This window comes from Etheostoma cragini, chromosome 22 (genome assembly GCF_013103735.1).
Source record: "Etheostoma cragini isolate CJK2018 chromosome 22, CSU_Ecrag_1.0, whole genome shotgun sequence".
Lineage (NCBI taxonomy): Eukaryota > Metazoa > Chordata > Actinopteri > Perciformes > Percidae > Etheostoma > Etheostoma cragini.
In genome coordinates, this window is record NC_048428.1 from 15,072,253 (window position 1) to 15,095,407 (window position 23,155).

The 23,155-nt window shown below is 40.4% G+C and overlaps 1 protein-coding gene across 5 annotated transcripts in view; it reads right to left on the reverse strand.

Annotated features, from left to right (window-relative positions):
- dlgap1b (discs, large (Drosophila) homolog-associated protein 1b) overlaps nt 1-23,155 on the reverse strand; it is an 83,606-nt gene that overhangs the window by 26,090 nt on the left and 34,361 nt on the right. For 2 of the 5 annotated variants that reach the window (XM_034861959.1, XM_034861954.1), the window contains exons 3-6: nt 14,145-15,282; nt 12,559-12,773; nt 7,482-7,659; nt 5,281-5,536 (exon numbers count right to left, since the gene is read on the reverse strand). In XM_034861959.1, the coding sequence (XP_034717850.1) occupies nt 5,281-5,536; nt 7,482-7,659; nt 12,559-12,773; nt 14,145-15,215 (1,720 nt within the window). In that variant the 5' untranslated portion in view covers nt 15,216-15,282. Of the gene's footprint in view, nt 1-5,280; nt 5,537-7,481; nt 7,660-12,558; nt 12,774-14,144; nt 15,283-18,936; nt 19,000-23,155 lie in introns of all 5 variants that reach the window. The other 3 variants (XM_034861955.1, XM_034861956.1, XM_034861958.1) reach the window with 3 other exon arrangements.

The following is a 23,155-nucleotide window of genomic DNA, read 5'->3' on the forward strand; positions in this document are numbered from 1 at the left end:
TATCTGATCTCTTATCCTTTTAATCTGGTAAGAAATCCGCTGATAGGTTGCATGGCAACATGCAATAACTTGACTGTACTTTGTTTACACAGGGGGTGACTTTGCTTTGAACGCATCACTCTCTGTTCACAGACACAACAGGCAAACAGATGGCCAAATCCCCAGTAACTGACTGCAGCAGCATGAAACAAGATCAGTGTTCTCAGGACCTAATGCTGCCACAGGGCCCTTTCACCTCTGGTCCTACTCAAACCCACTTTGAGTAGGGGACCTTCTTAAAACTGAAAGGGAACCTTTGAGCAGTAAATGTCTTTCCTTTTTATAACATATGAACCGAGTCGTCCTGACATATAAAAAACAAATTTTAAGGCTTGCTCTTGGACATTTGCGTGGGCTGATGAAGGTGTGAGGTGGGATTTGGATGAGTGCTGGACTTTGATTTTGATTCCACCCTGCCACTTATAATTATCACAAAAGATATTTATTCTCACAAGCTCTTTTAGAACAGAACTCTTGGAAAAGTGCCAGTGATGATGACAGTGATTGTTAATTGGGTCACGTTGTCTGGTAGTTTTAACATCCCCTCACACACACAGCTACTGTAAGAAGAAAGGACATGAGTGCAGTGCTGTTACACTGCGCCCCTGGGGGCAGTGTTGTACAGCCTTTATTTAAGCACTGTACTATAGACAGAGCTGGGAATACACGTGAGCCTAGTAAGGGTGATTTTATTAGGTTACTGTTCTAGACTAAAAAGAGCATATTGAGGTTTATATATAGCAACTTTCACTTTTGCCTTTGTAATTAGCATTACAGCCAGGATGTATGAAATTATATATAACATAACTATGATTAATGTTAGGTGTGGGATCTTAAGATGATATAAAATAGGATGTCTTCTTGCAGTCCTATTAGTTAGATTATTCCTAGCTGTTTTTTTAACACATTATGGTATTAAAGCAAAATGAAAAAGTTTGAAATGGCAACATGCCTTTGCAACACATTTTAATTATATCAGTACATGTCTTGGTTTCTAGATAAATAGATAGATAGATAGATAGATAGATGGATGGATACATACATACATAGATTGAGTTCTAATCATGTATTCATTATTCACAAGCTTTAGCTACACAACTAATAGATAAGTGTACCCAAAGCTGCATCAGAAACTAAATGAAAAGGTGTTCCACTAAGTGTTTGACAGTACCATCAGCAAAATGAGTAACAAGAATGCCTCAAAAGCTTACTTAAGAAATGCATTATTGAGCACAACGCCTCTGTTCGGGGGCGTAGGAAATTCACAGCCATTGAATTAAACATTGTCCTGTACCCTATTACAGAAGCCAAAGACACTCTTTTCAGCCAATCTCTCAGCACCTCTGAAAAATAGATGCTGAGAAAATGAGGCTGGATAATTGACAGCAGGTCAGTGCGCCTGGGAAGCTGAGGGTGAGAGGAAGAAAAAAAGAAACTATGGGGCAATTCCCAGACTTAAGGTCTGTGTATACTTTTTCTAATTGAAGGTCAATTTGTCTCCAATTTATCTTCGTCGAAAAAACAGGTTGATTTACCCCCACACCTAACTGCTGTTGTGAAATAGCAGGGGATCTAGCTGTTATGTAAGAAGCTGAGAAAGGTAAAGAAAAAAGCAGAGTGAAGAGGTGATGAAGATGTTACTGGAGACGACGCGGGGCTGAGGAGCAAGGGCTTAGAGGCAGTAAAATCCTCACATTAACCGATTGCTATGGATTTCCCCAAGCTGTAAAAGGGGATTTGCTCCAGATGGTGTTAAACTGATCCAAAGAACCCGATACGCCAACATCTCTGTCCAATGTAATGGTAATATGCATGAGTGACTGTATGGGTTGGTTTGTGTGAGTGTGTGTGTGTGTGCGTGCCCGGGCACAGACTGAGGCAGGCACTAGCAGCCACAGCCACTTGATGTTCAAAGAGAAGAGATCAAAGGACAGACCCTTATATTGGTCCCCTTCCTCAGGATTAAACCAATCATCAATATAAATGGGTTGGAGCAGCGCAGTGGGCCAACTGGAGGGGCATGAGCAGAAGCTGATAGGTCTCTCACCTGTCTGTAAGTGTGTGTGTGCATGCGTGTGATATCTTGGTGGTTCGCCGCAGGGACAAGTGGGAGCAGAACACATAATCGCGGAGCTGTTTTCTGGAACTGCTGCCTGAACCATCCGTCTAAATCATCATACAATATTTACCACAACAACGTCTTCACTTCTCACTATGGGGTCCCAAAAGAGTCCCTTTGAAATAAATGTGTGTGTGTGTGCATATGAGCGTTTGCACGCATGCTTTTCCAGCATCGTGGAAAAACAAAGAAGCTGTGACTGTTTACTCGGCAGGAAGTCACAGTACCCTGAGTTATGTTTAGTTTATAGGTGAAAGCAAAAAAAGAGAATGTTTTAAATGTCTGTAATAAATATGGTGGGTTATATATATATATATATATATATATATATATATATATACACACACATATATACACATATACATATATACATATATATACATATATACATATTGCACACTGCTCATAAGAGCTAGTTTGACTATTACTGCACATTCTAGCATTTAATTACCTTCAATGACTTTGGCGGGCTAATAGGATAAGTTTGTTTTTAATTTTTTTGTCACTTTTGAAATATTTACTGCAGAGTTGGATATGTAAGAACTTTTAGAAAAATCTTGTAGTAATACTTATAACTTGTGTTTAAAACACACCATGAGGGGGGTACCCTGATATCATAATTCAAAAAGAGAAAAGGACAGTTCAAGCACTGTCTTTGTTCTCTCATTTGGATAAATAAGGATTTTAAAGTGCATAATGACATGTTTATTCCATATGAAAAATGTCTTCTTCCTTACACAAAATGCTACTTTTTTTATACTGGGGCACCGTCTGCATTCCATAAATAAATAAATAAAATCATATCATATGTACCGGATGTAAATTTGGCTTTAAATATGCAGAACAGCAGGATTGTATTAATTAGCCTAAATTTATAGTTTGCATTAATTTATGAGTATGGCATCACTCTACAGTTTGTCCATACTAGTGTGTGCTAGTGTTCACACAGTAAGCTGTTCAGTGCCAGCCACATGTTCTGTGCTGCTCCTCCGCACTACACTTAAACATTTCAACATGCAAAAAACTTCACATCACAGATAAATATGAAATACGTAGATTTGGAGGTAAATTAATGTTTACTGGCGGTAATTAAAGGGTCCGAGAACACCTGCGATCCCTGTATTTCACATACTGCGTGAACAGTGTGTAAAAGTCAGACAGTGGTAATTATGTTAACTCCCACATGACATGACCGTGGCGGTAGTGCGCATTTTGAGAGTGAGACAGGCAAAATGTACGACTGAGATCTTTTTCTTCTCTCCTTTCAATCTCCCTTTCTTCCTCTCCTCTTTAATCACAGCCCTTCCCCGGGAGGAGAAGGAGAGGTGGCTAATTAATTACAGTGACTGACGACTCAGCTGTAAAGATCTAAAGAGGTGATGCATTGTGTAGTAGTACAACTATGACAGTAATCTGAGGCAACCCCCTACCTTCACACTAGCAACCGCGGTGAACTGCTCTCCACATTGACTTATAATATATCACTTGAACCCACTCTCACTGTCACGTCTGTTTGAGCCTCACTTACAACTGAATCCAAAACACAATAAGATCGGCAGAAAATTAAGGTCAAGGGTCACAAGAAGACGACAGCCAATCACAGAGAGCTGAGGATTGCTCTCAATTGGATCTCTTTTCTGTACTTCAACAACGTCCATACATCATGTGACAAACGCAGGTGCCAAAAAATGGATGTTCATTAAATTGCAAACAGCTGTGAGGAAGGCTGCAGACATGTACGCTACATAACACACAAACACACACACACACACACACACACACACACACACACAAACATCTGCTTATTCACTTTTTTAACCTGAGAATGATTTAAAGGAGTTATCTTTACATTATCGGAAAATGGTTACAGATCAAGACAGTTCTATCTACAAAGCATGTGAGAGACAGCCGGGAGTAAGAGAAAGAAAGGCTTCCCGTATTAAGGTTTAGGACCAGAGTTATGAAGCACTCCAGAGCAGCTATCTGGCTTCGAACACCAGAGTTTAGTTCCTACAACACCTCACCTGATAAATGGTCTTCATTATCTCTTCTTTCCTCAGGGAAAGAAGGCCTGAATGTCCCTCTCTTGATTCTATAAATCAATGACTACCACTACGCAATAACAATCAACTTAATCCACTATTGCCTTTAATTGTGTTGTTACCCTGAATTTTCCAATAGATGGGAAATGATCAAAAATACTGGCATGCAACTTCATATTTTGAGAAGTGTCATTAGAGAATACTTGTAGGGAGTTAGTTAGAGTGAGTCTTAAACATGATTAAATAAGTGTTTTCTCAGAATCAGTTTAAAGCCCCTTGAATTGATTTAACTAGTTTTTCCATTCTTCCAATTCGGAGTTAATGTGTTTGATTAGCTGACTGTAACTTTGACGACTGGGTTTCAGAAAATGCTGTCTTATAATTGGCATCATCAAAAAGGAATGGAGGAGAAAGCCAGTGTGCGTCAGGCGATGGTGACTCAACGTGCACAATGTAGGGGAATGACGTTTGGATTTGCTGTAGGAAACATACAAGCACCCAGTACTGGTTGCCAGCACTACTCAGCATCAATACTGCATGCAGCCGTAATGCTGGAAAGCCAAGCGCTTCAGACCATGAGGCTCACAAAAGGGCTAAAATAAGATTCAGCAGCCAGTGAGCTTACAGCTTGAATAAGCTCTTATGTGTGAAAAACAGTTCTGCCTCATCATATTGTATCTGAAAAAAAAAAGTGGGTCAGATGGATAATAATGCAAAGGGTTTGGGTCTGTGTTTGCAAAGTTAAACTTCTCCCTGATCAGCTAACCAAGGAAACCCGTTCCTTTATGATAAATGGGACTGGTTTTCAACACAAGAGAATTACAAATGGAAGAAATTGATTTTATGGCCGTTGATCCAAAATTTAATCTGTTTACAAGTATAAATCTCTCTCTCCACTTACTGGAGAAACAATTTTTTGTTTTTTGTTGTTGCTGTTGACACTTTACACATGTTGCATAACTTAAGACTCACAGCACATTAATAATACACACTGATCAATTTATAATGTGCTATGGATTATGTATGTTCACACATGTTCATCAGTCTGTGTGTGTGTGTGTGTTGGGTGCAAGTTCCAACCTGTGCTGCTCTGGATGGTTCTGACGGTTGTGGTGGTGTGCGGGGGTGATTTGGTGCTCCTGATGCCCACCCTGACGCCTCTCTCCTCCTCTTCCTGCGAGCAGCCTTTCTCTATGGCACGCACGTAGCTGTGGCTCCGCATGCGGAAGCAGCTGGGCATGGGCAGATCCAGGGCATCCACCGCCTGCGACTCCATTTCACTGAACACTGACTCACACACTGCCTCGATCTGCCCGTTCACCTCCACCTCGCTCACCTGTGGAAGAGGGGACACGCAGACATACAGTACGTGTACGCAAACACCCAGACCAAGAAACCCACACAGAAGCGTACAAGCAGAGGGGAAAATGAAAAATAAAAATGCTCAGGTGCACCTCAGCCGTGTGTTAAACAAAGGAGAAGGGACAATACATTACTGAAGCAATACCAGGGAAGCATCGCTCTGCTATAAGATTCAATGTTACAGAGCTATTTCACTGATTAAAGCTTCAGTAGGCAGGAATTTTGTGTACAAACACACTTGAATTACAAATTGCATGCTCTACTTTGAAAGCTACAGAAGAAAGTATTCCCATAATGTGATGCAGGCTGATTCACCACACTTGCCAAAAATAAATTGTTTGATATTGACACTTCTTTGCTGTATATTTGGTCTTTTAAACTAGATCCCAAGAAGCCTCTTACTGACAAAAGTTCTTTTGACTGAAATCCATTAAGAACACACAATCCAAATACAAATTTGTAGTGAATAATGTTTAGAGACCAATCTGGTTGAGCAAGACTAGTCATGCTGTTACAAGTCAGCATACTGGATTCAGATTATGAGTATGATGAGCCAAATTTGATCACACTTTTAACTCCACCCTGCTTTTGAACCTTTAAGCCATGTATGGAAATGTACATATCCTGAAAAAATTAATATATTCTAGAAAACAAAAAAAAACATCCAAGGAGTGCAGAGGGGAAGGAATCACTGTAGGAAACAACTTCAAAGGTCTGTACAACAGAGTGAAATACTACAAATGTTGTTTTTAAAGGTGAGAATTAGGAAGGGTGAATGCTAGGACTTCTGGGAGTTGAGATGTGATACGAGGAAATCTGACTACACTTGCATTATCAGCAAGTGGGCTTCAAAACAGGATCTAAAGCAAAAAACAAACACTTCGCACTTCCACAACGCTCTTGCGGGAAGGGGTTGTGTTACAGATTGGGTTGTGTGAGGGCAGATAACATGAAGGTCCATTCCATTCCTAGACGTTGCCCTTGTTCAGCTAGTCCAAAAACAGAGTTGAACAAAGGAATGGGATGTTTCTAAGGACTAACGTGTTTGGTGTTTGTCAGTGAAGAGAGTTTACAGTCAGAAAAGTGTGAGTACATACTGTAGAGCTTGGAGTCAGAAAGGTTTGTGGACCTTTATTCAATCCACTGATGGTGAAAGCCTCTGTTTCGTGTGTCAGTTCACACTCTATGTGCATTCATGTCAAATGTGAGATTGAGTGAGTGAGATAGAGAGCCAACCAGCACCTTTTTTTATTCAGTGGCATTTTTGTAGATGCCTTGTTGTTCAGTGTGACACTCTCCTCTGGGCCTGCTCCATGCCAGGACTTGAAGGGACGTCACAAGGGTCCATCATTCAGCTGGCGAGGGAAAGTGTTGCTGCTGGGCTTCGCAGGGGAGTTGAAATCCCCGTTGCCCGAGGCCGAAAGGTAAGCAAAACTTCCCTGTCACTCCAAATAATGTAGAGTATGAAGCCATGCTCAAAATCCAAAATGACTAACAGCTAAATTTTTTAGCAGCCATGACAATAACCTCCACTGTTGAGTGTTTTCTCGAACAATTCTTCGATATTTTTAATAACTGTCAAATCAATGCAAATGCCCATTACCATTTAGAACTAATCCCAATTTCAATTAATCAAAGAAATATAATATAATATGTTGTTAAATTAGCCAATCTGAATATGCCTGTAATCATTTGAGCTCCAGATAATGGCATGCAGACAAATACACTAATTGGGAGATTGTTTTTTTTTTGTACCATTCATACTTTGCTGGATGGTGACCTGATTGTTAATTCATGCCTTAGGACAGCTACAAATGGGATGTCCTCCCCCCTGCACAACCATATTGGACATAGCAGTGGAGGTACAAGGGGTGTAAGGACTGATGGCATAGAGGCACGGGCCCCTGGGTGCCACTAACCTGGCTGATGGTGCTCATGGCTCTCATGTAGCTCTCATTTCGCGAGCGGAATTTAGGTGAGGCCAGCAGCCCTGCCGGGTCCAAGCTGTCCAGACTCCTATTGATGGAAACCTCACTCACCGCCCGCAGGTAGCTGTGACTCCTGATCTGCAGCTTGGGCGAGTGTTCTGTGGAAATCCTGCAGCAAGAGAGGGAAGAAAAAAAGGAGGGGGGACAAGAAAAGAAGAACATTTAAAAAAAAAAAAGCTTGGTAAAAAGGTAAGAGCAAGCGAGATAGAGGAGATAAAGGAGCAGGGGAAAACGGAAGGAGAGATAAAGCAATGAAAAGAGGGTAAGAGAAGGTATTTGCAAAGTACTTGGCAATGTGAATGAACCCAGAGATACGGATCAATCCACAATTGCTTCAGGAGACACCCTTATCTAATGAACAAGCACAGTAGTGTTGAGAAACACTGGCAGGAGCTTAGGCAGTCTGTCCTTGAAGAACCTTGTAAGCTTGTTGTAAAAACACTTCACGGTAAGAACATTCACATACATATGTCAGAAGAGGAACTGTGTGTGTGTCTGTGAGGTATACTTAATCTAACACCAATTAAATAAAAACAGATACAGCACACACATTAATCAAGACGAAAATACACACATGCACAAACACATCCCCATCTTCATTGAAGATGAATAGGTGTCTCATTAGCTCTCACCTGCCTCCAATCTCACTCAGCATGCATCACGCCTATGTGTTTGTGTGAGTATGTGAAAAAATGTGTGTAGGTTGTGTAGCAGTTGGATGCCAGCTAAACGATTCATTAATCAGGGGATATGAAACCTAAAAAGCTCACTCTCTTTCCTCTTTATGGACGTCATGGCCTAGTTAACCAACATCCAACAACAACATCTATTCTCAAATCAACTGTGAGGAGTAAGATCCAATAATCCCTTTATTTCCCACTCTGTCTCTCATGGTCACTTGTGAGTCACACACACACACACACACACACACACACACGCACACACACGCACACACACGCACACACACACACCTCTTATGCTGCTCTGCCTCCAGGTCAGGTCTGCTTTAATTATGTATTTCCACCTTAAAATAGAGTGTGGTTACCACAGCAAAGCAAACTAGTTTACTCCTTCTTGAATGGAAGAAGAAGGGAGAGCCAGTGTAATGGAAGGACATTTAATTTGAAATTTAAACATGAGCTATTAAGATGAGAATAAAGGTGATGATTTTGGAAAAACGGTTACTAATTTTAAAATACATCTCCATGTAGCAAGACCGTCCTCCAGGCTTTTTAATTTTGAGCATAAAAGCATTCAGTTGTTACTCATGCTTGCCACGTTGTTTTATCAACACAGTTCATTCTTTTTTAATCTGACTTTTCCCATCAAAATTCTCTGTAGAAAGGAACACTATGCTTCTGAAAGGAGACTTCTGGTTGATTCCAACACGTAGTTCTGCTGTTTGTATATTTGGAGTGCTGTCAGTAGAGAGAAAAATTAAACCAATCGGTGCTGCCTACACCGTGCTATCCTCTTGCTAGAGTTAGCACCCACCAGGCTCAAACAGGGCAAGTTTTAAATGTGTTTTTAGCCTTTAATCATGCTCAAAATGTCACTAAACAAGCCTACCCATGTGCAGTGATTCCTTCATAGTGAACACAGTGAATCTGACTGCAGTGGATGTGAAAGAAATGAATGAAAGTAGTGCTAATTCAGCTGTGTTTAGATCTGGTGTTGAGACGGCAGTTAGAGAGCTGAGGGACCGTCTACAAACTACAACACAAAAAAAGAGATGAAACAAAAATATGTAAGCTATCAATTTAATGCTTAAATAAGATGGTGTCTCCAAACTTACCTTAATTATGCCTTGTCTCCTGACAGTTGTACTACAGCACTTACTTTAAAAAATAAGCATGTGGTTAATTTTGAAAATAAAACTTGCCCTGTTTAAGCCTGTTGGGTGCTAACTCTAGCAAGGGATTAACACGGTGTAATAACACTCCAAATTTTCAAACAACAGAGCTACGTGTTGAAATCGACCGGAATTCTCCTTTAATGGATATTTAAGCCAGTGTTTCATGATATTAACAATTTTCTTGTTGGAGGTCGATACTCTTATGGGTCAAATGAGAAGGTACATCATGCAACGCAAGAAGAAAAACAATCGAATTGTTCATCTTAAACCTCAGAGATTGGTATGAATAATCTGTATCAGATGCCTGCAGTCTGACTGTGCATGATGCACAGAGGAATCAAGTCAAGGAAGAATCTACCCACACAATTATCTCTATCTACATCTCCTCTTGATTTCCCTGTGGGGCTGATTATTGGCAGAACCAATGATGTCATTTGTGGCAACTTGAATGGTAGACCCAGTCTGTTATCAGTACCACCTAAAGGGGGGAGGGGTTTAGCCTGTCCCAGGGCGTCCCTCTATGGAACAAGTGACATTAATGAACACATGTCCCACTCGGCCAGTCAAGGATCAGGACTGGCTAAAGCCATCTGTTGATTTCTACAGCATTACTGACTGTTCACGTAATCCTGGATTGTTTTTTTTCTCGTCTGACTGCTCAATCGTCTGATCTTCTCAATCATCTCACTTAGTCCCTTTGCTTGCTTCACCTTGTCTTCCGAGTCAGTTTTTCTGTCATGGTTCCTAAATTGAGAATTAATCTCGGTCCAAACTGACTATCCTCAATTTCCTTTTACCTTCTCCTCATTCCCCCTCTTCTTAGTCACTGTCAGAGTGATTACTGTGGTTGGAGCGATGGAAGGACAGAAAGATGGAGTTGTGATTACTGCAACCCATTATTCAAGATGTGTGTTCTTGATAAGACATAAAAACCAGACATGATAAAATCTAGGCCAGGAATAAATGAATTTGCTGCAAAGAGAAAGATGACTGTTAGTGACTGAGGAAGACAATAAAGGATGTTATTTTCTCCTGAGCGTGTTTGTCTGCAAGGAATAATCCCAGTCATTTAAATGCATGCTTTATCTGTGCTCTGTATGTTTTAATAAGGAGGAAGGTTAGCGTTGGGTGAGAGTAACAAATCATACAACTTCCTAGGAGAAATTCTTCACTAGTCAAGGACACAATGGTCAAAAAATGGGCTCTGAAACATATGGAACAACAAAGCTGATTACTGAACCACTGCAGAGTGTAACACAGACTTGTGCCAGCTCCCAAAAACAAACTGTTAAAAGACGTCAGTTGCTCCCTCCTCATTCTCTATCTCCAATGTGCAGCACTGCAGCTTGGTTTGTTCCACTGGATTCCATCAGATGATGATGGCATTCCCCGGGCCAAATCCAAGTCATTAGTGGGCCCCAAGCTGGGCCACTTGCACTTACATAAGATTGTGTGTGTGTGTGTGTGTGTGTGTGTGTGTGTGTGTGTGTGTGTGTGTGTGTGTGTGTGTGTGTGTGTGTGTGTGTGTGTGTGTGTGTGTGTGTGTGTGTGTGTGTGTGTGTGTGTGTGTGTGCAACCAGTAACAATGATTGAGCACCCACTGGTGTTCTTCTGTTCTCTGTATATTACACAGCTAATCAGTCACAGTCCCATGCTGCAACATAACACACTATGTCCCCTTTTCTTTTGTGTTTTAAGGCAGTATGATGGACATTATTATTATTATTATTATTATTATTATTATTATTATTATAATACAGTTCCGTCTTAACAATAATAATAAAGTAAGGAATATTCATTTATAGTATTTATAGTTTTATTACAACTCATTATAGCCATTTAGTGTCATTTCTAGTGCTCAAGTGAGCCCACTTGACACCTCAATAATAATCCTTCATTGACCACAAAAATATGTCCACGCATGATTACTGAAATGTAAACCAAGAAGCTGGTCTGTAAAAAGGCATTGGTGTTTATTTGTGTTTGTTAAACCTGTGTGATGGTTCTTTCTCAAATGAACTTCTTTTTGCCAATGTTGCGGCCATGATTTTGCTCAGTGCAATGCTAACAGAATAGAGTCATATTAAAAGAGGAAAAAAACAAGTTCTAAGACACCAAATATCAAAATAATTAATTATGGATGTCATTCTTCTTGCTCCCACTTTGTGATTAAAATTGGAATGGTCTATTCTTTCAGGAAGAGATGTTAGCTCAAGTTAACTTATGTGGACTTAATTGGGGAGAATGTTGTCAACTTGACAACTTGCAGTATGTTTCAAGACTCTGCTAAGTGAGAAATCTTCCTGATGGACTCTAATATTGCTGAATACTTTATGAGCTCACGCTGTCAAATATATGCGGCTGAGCAGAGAATGCCTTATGCAACACGAAACAAGTTCATGGAAATATGTAAATGATGAAGCTCGGCTTTTAACTTCAGATCTTTCAAAAAGAAACGAGAAAATATCTGTCTTGCCTGTTCTCAACCCACAATGCATTTCTTCAGAATATGGCTCTTTTGAAGAGACTGCAGTAGATGAACATGCATCAGGTATTTTCAATTAAGGCTCAGTCTGTTCACTGTGTTTGTATCATTGTAGAGATTCAGAGGTCAGCAACTGTATGAAGATAGAAGTTGTAAACACAGAACAGATAATTAAGCTGTGGCCACTGACAGTCATAAGCCAGCCTGCTGCCAGGCAGACGCTTGAGTAACTGACTGTCTTCATCTCCTTCTGTGTCGATTTTTCTCTTTTCCTTTCCTTCCCTTATCCCTCCCATCTGTTTCACTGAAACTGCACAGTATGACCACAGTGAACACTTGAACATAATGTTCAAAAGCATGTACAGGCCGACATATGGTTACTGTACACCACACATGAACACGCATAAATATTGTCACAATTAATCAATTAAGTAGATGAATGTAGATGACAGAAACTAATCAACAACACATTTTTCAAGCACAAATGGCAAAATGATTGATTAGTTTGAGCTTCTCAAATATGAGGAATTGCTGTTTTATATTTTAAATCTAAAACTTTTATATTTTGGTCCATTGGTTGGGTACAAACAAGCACTTTAAAGACATCTGCTTAGGGTTTGGGAAATTGTGATTTAGCACTTTCTGTTTCAGTCCTAATAGACGCTTACTTGAGTGTTGTCATCTCTGTGAGGGAGGGCTGTGTGGCCTTTAGATAGCTGGCTCGTCGGGCCTGGACCTTGGGCGAGGGTTTCGGGCTGCAGTCCGAGTCGGGGCTGTCTTCTTCGGCCATGGCCTTGATGTAGCTGCCGCTGCGCATCCGCCGGCACGGGATCTCGTCATCCTTCCCCAGTGGAGAGAAACCGCTCCAGTCATCCTGAGGCACCTGTAGAGATTAGGGGAGGATAAGCTAAACCGGGACCAAACACAGGTCACCCTCCAGACATTAGAATTTGTACAGATACACTTCCACATGAATAAAAAGCAAGGCTGAACATTTTCTACACTGTGCTAATATAAATAATAGTATCACAGAGCACTTATCATGCTTTAAAAGACTCGATAGTAACCGTATCAATGCAGGGTCCGGCTTGATCATACCATAAGCTCGTTTGTGCCGAAGGCCTCCTTTTGTCTGTTCTGTGATGCATGCAGCATATCAAAAGCACGGAATTAATGGTTTTGACAAAATGTTGCAGTACCCTGGCCTCTGCGTACTCTCCAGACTTTTCACACACACTAATGAAGGTAAAAATAAAAGAAGGCAAAGCTATTTCCCATCTCTAATCTGAAAAAGAGAGAGGGTCAAAGACAGCAAACATGGAGAGAGAGGGAAAACAAAGGGGGTTTTGTTCAGCAGAACCACTGCAGTCCCAATGTGAGTGGCTGTTAGGGCACTAGCTCTGAAGTGAAAGAAATGAGATCCAGAGCGAGAATCATTTAACAGACCGGTTTGTATCTAGGAAACCAAGCTGACTTTGATGTCAGGGGCAACTACAGACAGTTTTAACGTCTTGGGGTCTGTGATGATGTCAAAGGAATATAATGTTATGGAGGAAATGTTATAAACTAAATGAAGTAATACTTTTAATCCCATTACCCAATTACCCTTGCAGCATATTTAAAAATGTACTGTGAATGTCGCACAAGCGCACGAAAATGGTTCAGCATCCATTTAAATGTGTGCATGTGAGTACATGTATGTGTGAACATAAAACACAGACGGTGAAGCTAATAGCACATCTTGTTTTAAGGATTCAAAAAACGTCTGCAGACTAACTTGTCAGGCTGAGCTCCTTGAAAGGTTGTTTTTCCTTTCTGTCTTCCTTTCAAGAAAAAAAAGCGATAGCTCTTTTGCGGCTGGGAGAAAGTTGCCGTACTGCAGCGACAACATCCTTCCTTGATCTGCTCGCTCTGTTTTCCAGGCTGTTAAAATGCAAGGCCACACAGAACTTTCTCCTCTTTTATCCTCCCTCACTCTTACTTTCTGCCTTTTACTTTCCCCATTCATTCACAGATGAGCAGATGACATGTAATGATTTTGCTAAATATTTTATGATGATACCAGGGTAAGTCAACAGGAAACTAATACTTATTTAAGACACATAGAATGAAAGGATGGTGTCTATGCTCACCCAGTCATCCCCTCTTAGGACACACACACACACAGAAATAACAGAAGCATGGAGGAGCAGCTTACACCGCAGGATGCATGAAGCATGACATGCGAGAGGTGGGGCTGTTGTTACTGTCCTACCTGTAGGAAGTGGCAGGTGCGTCCCTGCTCTGCTTTCACTAGAGCTTTATCTAGGTTGACTGAGGCCTTCTGATAGACCTCTCTTGCTCGGCTCACCGTCAGAGTAGAAGACCACGAGCTCTTCTTCAGCTGCACTTTGCCATCCAGGGTGCCCACCACTGGCATACCTCCGCTGCTGCCTCCGGAGCACGTTGAGCATTTCACATCATTATTGCTGCGTGACGTCTTGAGAGAGTGAGCACTGATGGTGTTGTAGGACTCCATGAAGTACTGCGACTGGGATTTGTCTGGGTGGCGCCCCATAGTCATGACCCCCGAAGGCAGGCCTCCACTGCTGCCCCCGTGGTGATGGGGGTAGAGGCACATCTCCCGGTCAAGCATGTCGTCTGAGCTCCAGTAGCCTGAGATAGCAGTTTGCATCTTAGGCTCTGACTTGGAGCGGTCTTTGCTCTTACTTCGCTTACTGTGCTTTAGGGTGCCAGAAGAGGAGGGTGGGTCATCAGGACTGGATTTGCTGCCATTCATCCTCCCACTCCCGCCACCCCCAGACCCTGAGGGCCCCTCCAGGGAGTGGGATTTGGTAAAAAGCTTCTGGACAGAGTGAACAAGATGACGTATTCGACCAGGGCTGTCACTACGTTGGTGTTCTACTGCAGTGCGTTTGTACTGCAGTGTGTGGTAGCCTTCACGCTGCACCGGTGCTTGGCGCTCAAACTGCTCTAGCAGATTTGAGGGGATTCGGTTGTTGTTTCCACCACCTCCTCCACCTCCCTTACTGTTCCCTGTCTGCCCAGTATAAGGCACCATAGGGCCACACTCCTCTTTCAGCTCATGGTGAGAGCTGTAATGTCTGCGAGGGAAGGTGCAGCTGGCCAGGTCAGGGTAGGCATCGCACTCAGACTGGAAGGAGTTGCGCTGGGTGTAACAGGGGTGGTCAGCAGGATGAGCCTCCCCAGGGTTGAGAAAGTAGGACCGACGGTCCGAGTGCCCCATGGTCATGGAGTCATAAGAGGGGTCGCAGGTCACCGTGTGGTGGTGACTACGACTGCTGGACAGGCCTTTCATTGTCATCGTGGCCGGGTCGACGTGCACATCCAACTGCTGCAGCGGAAAGTCTGCACAGGCCCCAACACTAGCTCTACAAAGAAACACACAGCCATGAGGAATAACAAACAAACAAGGAGAGAGAGAGACAGAAAAGAGAGTTATAAATATCTCATATTTGCATGCACTCAAAAGCACAGTGTATTTATCTGCTTTAATTTGAAGAAGATGCTTTTGGGCAGAAAACTGATGTTGACGAGACTTGGACCTATTGTTTTATTTTTGTCCTTCAAAACTTCAAAAAGGAGAATTCCTAAATATAGCAGCCACTTGGCTGCTTGTTCCCTGACATCCAAGTCTGTCTCAAGCTTCCTCACCCACTTCCCTGTTGTCATCTTTTAGATTTCAGTGAAAGCTTGACAGGGGATCGAGGAAACAGAGAGAATCAAAGCCCGAAGAGGTATCAAGAAGAGTTCAACTCTATTTCCAGCTCTAGTGTGTGCTATATTTGCTCAGGGTTAGTAATCAAAAACTGCATTTCTTTTTTGCTTCACATTACACCTGCTTAGTGTGCGCACATGCACATCCACCAACCCACAAACACAACAAATGATCCCAGCCTGATCCCACACTTTTCCTCTAGTTCTCCTCTAAGGGCAAACTAATTGGCCAGTAAAACCCAGCTGACAGCTTCTGGGCCGGTCGAGGCAAGCGGCAATAAACGACCTTTCCCTTACATGGTGACATGAAAACAATGGCATCCATCAGGGCCCTAAAACTGCCTTCCTTACTCATCTGGGGCTGTGGCTGGCTAGCCGCTGAACCCACACTGTTTCCAATGGACTGGAGTTGAAGCTAACGAGACACTAATAACAGACTATGCACCCTGATGTAGCACTGTAACAGCAGTGGGGCCAAACCTGTGTGGGGATTTCATTACTGTAATTTATAATGCACTACCAAAGGCCACTGTGGTAAATAAAAAATAAATAAAGGAGGAGGTGAAGGAAGAGAACGAAGGGAGGAATCATAAGAAAAAATGAGGAAGACAGAGCAGCGGAATTAAATATCATGTCAGTTGTTATGTTTACGTAACACAACAAGAGGGCACTGTATAGAGCACATGCATGATGTATTTAGGTGCATGAATATAGCGAGTCAGATCTGTTATTTTCTTTGACATGGCTATAAACTAGGTGCTGGATTAATGGAAAAATTGGGGAAATTATTTATGCAGTTCCTTGTCTGTACTAAACCAGTGGATCAAATCATTCAGGGAGAGAATAAGCCAAAATATTATACTTGCATTGTTAGAGTGAAAAAAAAAAAATTCAGTGGTCAATCCCTAACCTCATCTGCAATACACTCACAAGAGGTAACTCGCACAAAGCGGGCAATACATAGCATACTACACAGACACGCACAGTGACTGCTTCTTGCCGGGCACTTAAAAAGTGGGCTGTGTCCAACTAAAGGTATTCATTGCACTTGACAGAGATCCCTTCTGTTGGCCACTGAAGCACAGAATGTGACCTAAATAAAAGGCCCTCGCGGTGATCCACAACAGCGTGTTTGTGGCACAGCTGTCTGCAGCCCTGCACTAAAGCTGAAGTTGGGTCATGCTGGCTCTCTGCCTGAGACACACAGACACACACACACACACACGATCTGCTGGTTTGGCCAGGCCTGTCAGGTATGGCCTACAGTGACATGAGGAAAGCTCATAGACAGCTGTGGTTATGTATTATGCTCCATGTCTATTGTAGCTGACTGACCCAGTTGTGTCTCTACCTGTCTGGTAAAGCCAACCTCAATATAGCACAACAACTGGACAGGCTATATTACAACTCTGAAAGAGTAACACAATATTTTTGTTGTTTTGTCTGGTTGTAATCTGCCTTTCCATGCATGTTGCTTTTTGTTTGCTAATCCACACCCCTCTTAAATATATGTTACACTTGTCACTCGTGTTCATTTCTCATAATGCACATAATGCAGTTTCAATGATAACAGTGGCAGTGTTGACACACAAAAGTCTTGGTTCTTTTTAAAACAATAGAAGGTATAGACAGAAGCAGGCTTCTCATTTTGATGTGCTGACTATAAAAGTTATTGACCTAATTGAAGGGGAAATATGCCACCCTTTATGTGGATGTCCAATTGGTGTTGATGGTAAATCTAGTCAATTTTAGTGTGGACAGTTATTGTTGGATGCCATAATTGATGCCAACCCAGAGAGAGCCTGTGTTTGCAATAATATACATGAAAGTTTTACTCTTCACTAGGATCTTCAGGATTCTGAAAAATAAACTGGAAAAGACAACCAAGACCAGCAGGGTCAAGAGGGAAGATGACCATTGAATGAGTATTTTGGTCACCTAATGCTATGTTTTAAAACATTTAAAAGTGGTCTTAAATATGCACTTGATGGCTACATGATATAATGACAAAAGACTGAAGCTACATGTCACAAAAGTCACAATCGTCACCAGTTGACATTTCATGTAGAAGACATAAAGCAACATCATTGAAAAACAACAGACCAAAGGGTCTTTTTAATGTGACCTATAACCTTCAAACTAATGTAATTACTTTACAATGTACTCCTTGGACAGTGTAATACTTGATTACTGCTGTAAATTGTAGGCTAGTTAGATGGACATGCTAACAAATACAGATTAAAAACAAAGACACCACCCTCCAAGCTCAGAATGTAGAATATTGTTCTTACTAGATCCCCAAACACTGCTTCAACACACTGTGAGAGAAATCCAAACCTTGACAGACATGCCATGACTAGCTCCCCATTGTTAAGGTATGATTGGACAATAACTGTCCCTTTGGAAGGGATTAGCAATCAGTCAATTGTCACCATGGAGATTTGTCTTGAGTCACACCAGCAGCATTACAACAATTTCATGAACTATGGTGCTCAAAACTCCTGTCTCCACAACTCAAAACCAACAAGCAAACAAAACCAAACAAAACATCCAGGAAACACAAACAACTTGCTCCTTTTACTTTGTGTGAACAGGCTCCGAAAACCACTGAGACTTCATTACATATAAAGTGACTGTGTGCTGAACAGCAAGGTGTGCAAACAAAATGCAGGAGTAGATAAAACAAGTCAGGCTATGAATGTTAATGCACATTAACAACTGCACTGAATCAGCACAGCAGGCTAAATTCTATTTAGATGCCACGCTTCTTTGGGCTGAGATGAGATAAATGGAAAATAGATTTTTTTACCCTACACAGTAGCCAATCTTGCATGCAGCTTCACAGTGGTCAAATCTACTCTTAATTTTCTTTACTTCCCCCTGTGCTTTGATACTTACCAACGCAAATAAACAACGGTGGTATGAAAATGCAAAGTAACATCGACTTACTGCATACCATCTTTGGAGGAAGTGGGGAAATCAATACGCCTTAGTGTGAGAAAACTGCTGCTGCTTCTCTTGCTGGTAAAAAACAAAAAGCTGCTGTACGGATTGCAGTTAGTCTATCTTCCCCAATCAACATCAAACACTGGTTGCAAATGGAGGACAGAGCATCCAGAGGTTCCTCGAGGCCATCAGAGGCCACAAGGCTACAAAAAGTCTCTTCTTCTCGCTCAAACCTGGCAAAGATTGCTCTAAAGATAGAAAACTTACAAGTCTGCTCTCCACGGGGCATCAAATCCCTTCATCTTATGTGTGTGCGTGAATTCTTTTGTGGAAGAACCATAGGAAATTGTACAGCACTTTACCTCAATTTTTCAGGTCAATTGAAGTTTTGCCTTCATCCTGCTCACGCTTGCAGTCCGAAGCTTCTGCATGAGACAGAAAGAAGATGACAGTAGGACTTCATTATTAATTACTAAATTGTCAAATCAGGAATAAAGGTTTCACTGTAAAAATACAAAGTATCTTGACCTGCACAAAATGCTACCTTTTTTGAATACTTGATTGTGATGTTATATTGTTCTTCTCAAATTTTTGTTTTGTGCTTACACAAAAAAGAAAGAAAATGCGTTTAGGAGTCTCCATACATTTTCCCTCTTTCTGTGGCAATTATAACATAGTGAGTAAAATAGTGAGTGATGTAAAAAAGTAGTAAATGCTCTGCCTTGCTACATAAAAAACATGAATACACACATGAAGTGTATTCAGTTATTCTGTGGTGGCACCTTAACAGACACACTCACAGAAACTTGGATAAAACTCTCTTGGATTCATAAATATTTAATAACATTAATATCTTGATGTGTTAATATCTCAAAATGAAACGCATACACACACCACACATGCATGCACACATGTCATGAATCTTTATTTTTTTTTAAAGATAATATTTTGGGCATTTTAGGCCTTAAATGACAGGACAGCTGACGAAGTGAAAGGGGAGGGAGGGGGAATGACATGCAGCAACGGGCAGAGGGTTGGAGTCGAACCCGTGCCCGCTGCATCGAGGAGTAAACATCTATGTATGGACGCCTGCTCTACTAGCTGAGCTATCTGGGCGCCCACGCTATGACTCTTAAATGATAGATGACTCCGTTGACTGTCCCGTCCTGCTGCAGCGAGACAACATTTTGAAGAAAGACTGCAAATTCTTGTTTTTCTTTATAAAATAAATGTCTACAAAAGTAATAGAGGATATGATAAAAGTCCATAAAATGGAAAATTTAAAGAAAGGAAATGTTTTTAGCATTTGATTTTATTTAATGGATGGGCATATTCTACTCTCCAACACTGACTATACAGATCTACAAAGATGTCCCAAAATTGATAACAAGGCAGATAAGATGCCAGGCAGTACATCATTACTGTATATCAATAACTGACAGCTTACATGGCATGTTTCCATTGTAATTTGTGTGTAAACTCCAGGAGTGAAATAACACCTTGGCATTTTATCAAAACATGCAAAATAATCTGACAAATAAATACATGTTTACAGTGCACCTTTAAAGCGTTTCCTTTTCAACCAAACAGATCATGAGACCCTTTTGAAGATGCAGTTTCACCCGATGCCTAATAGGCATGTTTCTGCTCACTTTATGTGCTGCATTATGAAAACACATGCCTTCATGGATTGATGTTCTCTGTTTCCACAAGACAGCTCCTTTGTCACAACCAAACTAATTAGGCTGACTGTCAGGGCTCTCTCTGACAAATGGAGTGACTGTGCTGAGTTATAGTGCAGAACCCACCAAACACATTCCGGAGACAAAATTCTTCAAGTGATGAGGTCTATTTGATCAAGGTAAACAAATTAACAGAGGCATTAAGTCTAGCGAAAGATTAGTGTTGTTTGTCACTGAGGGTTGTGCTACTTGTTCGCAAAACTTCAACAAGAGGAAAGTGTGGTGAAATTGCAGCAATGGAGGCAAACAACATTTGAATGTAATCCTCCAGTTATCGCAGGAGGTTTGAAAGTACATATCTATGGAGAGTTAAGCAAAAGCATTTCAAAATTATAACTATTTTATGAAATGCCTAATTGGCTTTAATTTTGTTTCCTTCTTTCTTTTTCTCTCCATGGAGATGAAAAACATTTAATTCACTGGAAATAACTCCATCCTAAAGTGACATCTCATATGATGGATTTCTGCAAACACTACATGTAGGAATATAGTAGTTGTAATAACGTATTAAAAAAGTTTAGACTACAACATTGCTGTCCTGAAAAGCCTTCTTCCCCTTTTTAAAAAAATGAATCTACTCATTCATGGATCCCTTGATTTTTAAAAGGAAAAAAGATTGAACTGTGTGGATTTGACATTTTGACTCATAACTAAAGGCCATGACTCCACTGAGATTGCTATTGTATGGCTTAAGGTTGAATCCATCATGGACATAGAGTGGGAGTAAAGGATAAAGAGGACATCCCCATCTGTTCACTTTAAAGGGTACCATTTATGGTAAGATATGATAACATCCTTTATATAAGGCAGTGGGGATGTGACGGTGCACAGAAGTTACGGTTCGGTGCGAGCTCAGTACAGCAAGAAAAGACCCCAAATATATATATATATACACTTTATATTTTTCCATTTATTTTGAACAGACAATGGTTCATGTGTCAAAGATAGAAAAAATCCTATTGTAGGGGACTGAGGTAGCATTTTGCCCACTGGCAACTTTAGTATACTATTTTCATTATGAAAAATAAGGAACATCTCAAACACTTCTTGATTGTAACACTGTACAACACATTCAGAAAAGGCACCAGGTCACAAGGTTTATAAAACTACTGGGTTATGGTTTGGGCTATGGAATTAAAAATCAAAACTAAGAGCTGCTTTTTCTCATTCTGGTGATCGGCACATCTGAGTGATATTAAACCCTGTGTCTCATGCAGCACTAGGCTCTTTATATATCTGCTATGAGTGTAACGTTTTTATTATAAATTCAATCTAAGTCGATCAAAGGTGGGGAAATTAATTAATACTCAAATCAATATAATGACCTATTTGAATTAATAATGAACAGTAAAAGCGCAATAGGCTGCTTGTACTCAAGCAGAGGGCCCTATCACTAAACTAGGCTATTATTGTTCTCTTGCTGATGCAAAACTAAGAAAACTAGCAAGGTTCTTAATGAAAAATGACACAGAACCATCTGTAACGTGTGGAGGTATTTAGGGTTCACTCCACTATAGAGGAAATAATCGTAAAGTCCTTACAACCTAACAGTAATGTTAGCAGAACGTTTATCCTACACCTTTTGGTTGCATTTGATTGATTAATACAAATTACAAGTCAGTTCCCTTTCAAACTAAATTTTGTTAGAAAATGACAGCACTAAAACCTGTAGTATCAGCTGTCCTGCTCTTTGTGGCGGACTGCAACATTAAATCCAGTGATTAAGATACTCTGTCTGGGTTTAAGGCTAATATTTTTTAAAGTACATTTTAACTATAGTTAAAATAAACTGGATAAAAAGCAACAAGAGATACTGAATATGGATGTAAGTGTGTTGCCCAAGAGCCAAACCAAAATAAGTGTTTTAGAGAATAATACAAGTTCACTTTGAGCCTTTCCAAATGATCTCCACTAACATTCAAATTACAGTGTGTATATCCTATATGTATACACATATCAATTTCCCCTTTATAATAACTTATAATTTATGTTTATTTTTTTTATTTATTATATTAAGTTTGTCTTATATCTAAAATGAACAAAAAGCAAGTAAACATTTTGAAAAAATAAAAAGTTGAATAAATCTATCTATAAAAAGGAGGGAAGGAAATTGGACAAGGGAGGACAGCATCACCATGGCAACAAATGGATTTTCTGGTGGTTTTCATCCCAGCTAATGAGAACTCATATGTACCAACCGCTCTGGGATCATATGTGTAAAGTGCAGCAACAGAACCCGCCACTTCTTATGCTTTATATCTTCATGTAACCCCGGGGCAAGCAAGGAAATAGTGAAAGATGACTAAAGCCCAGCTTCCTCATCTACTTTTTAGAGAATGGATATAAATAAAGATTGGAAACATTTTCAAAAGATATAGTAAAAGATAGTTATGGACTTAATATCTTTTATAAATGTCTTTTTATTAAACACAAAGTGGGGTACTACAGAATTTGTGAAATTACTTTATGTCATGTACAGTAAATATGCAGAGCTGGATTTGAGCCCAATAATTTGCACAAAACTTTTAGATGGACAAAAAAAATGCTGGAAGTCCAGTCTGAACAAATGGATGCATAACAAAACAAAAAAAAGATAACATACATTAAGTGTGTACTAAAGAGAAGCGACAAATTAGAAAAATCTGAATAAACTCATAACTAAAGGCCATAACTTTATGCAAACACTACATGTAGGAATACAGTAGTTGTTATAACATATTATAAAAGTTTAGACTATAACATTGCTTTTTTTAATAAAATTAATCTACTCATTCATGGATCCCTTGATTTTTAAAAGGAAAAAAGATTGAACTGTGTGGATTTGACATTTTGACTCATA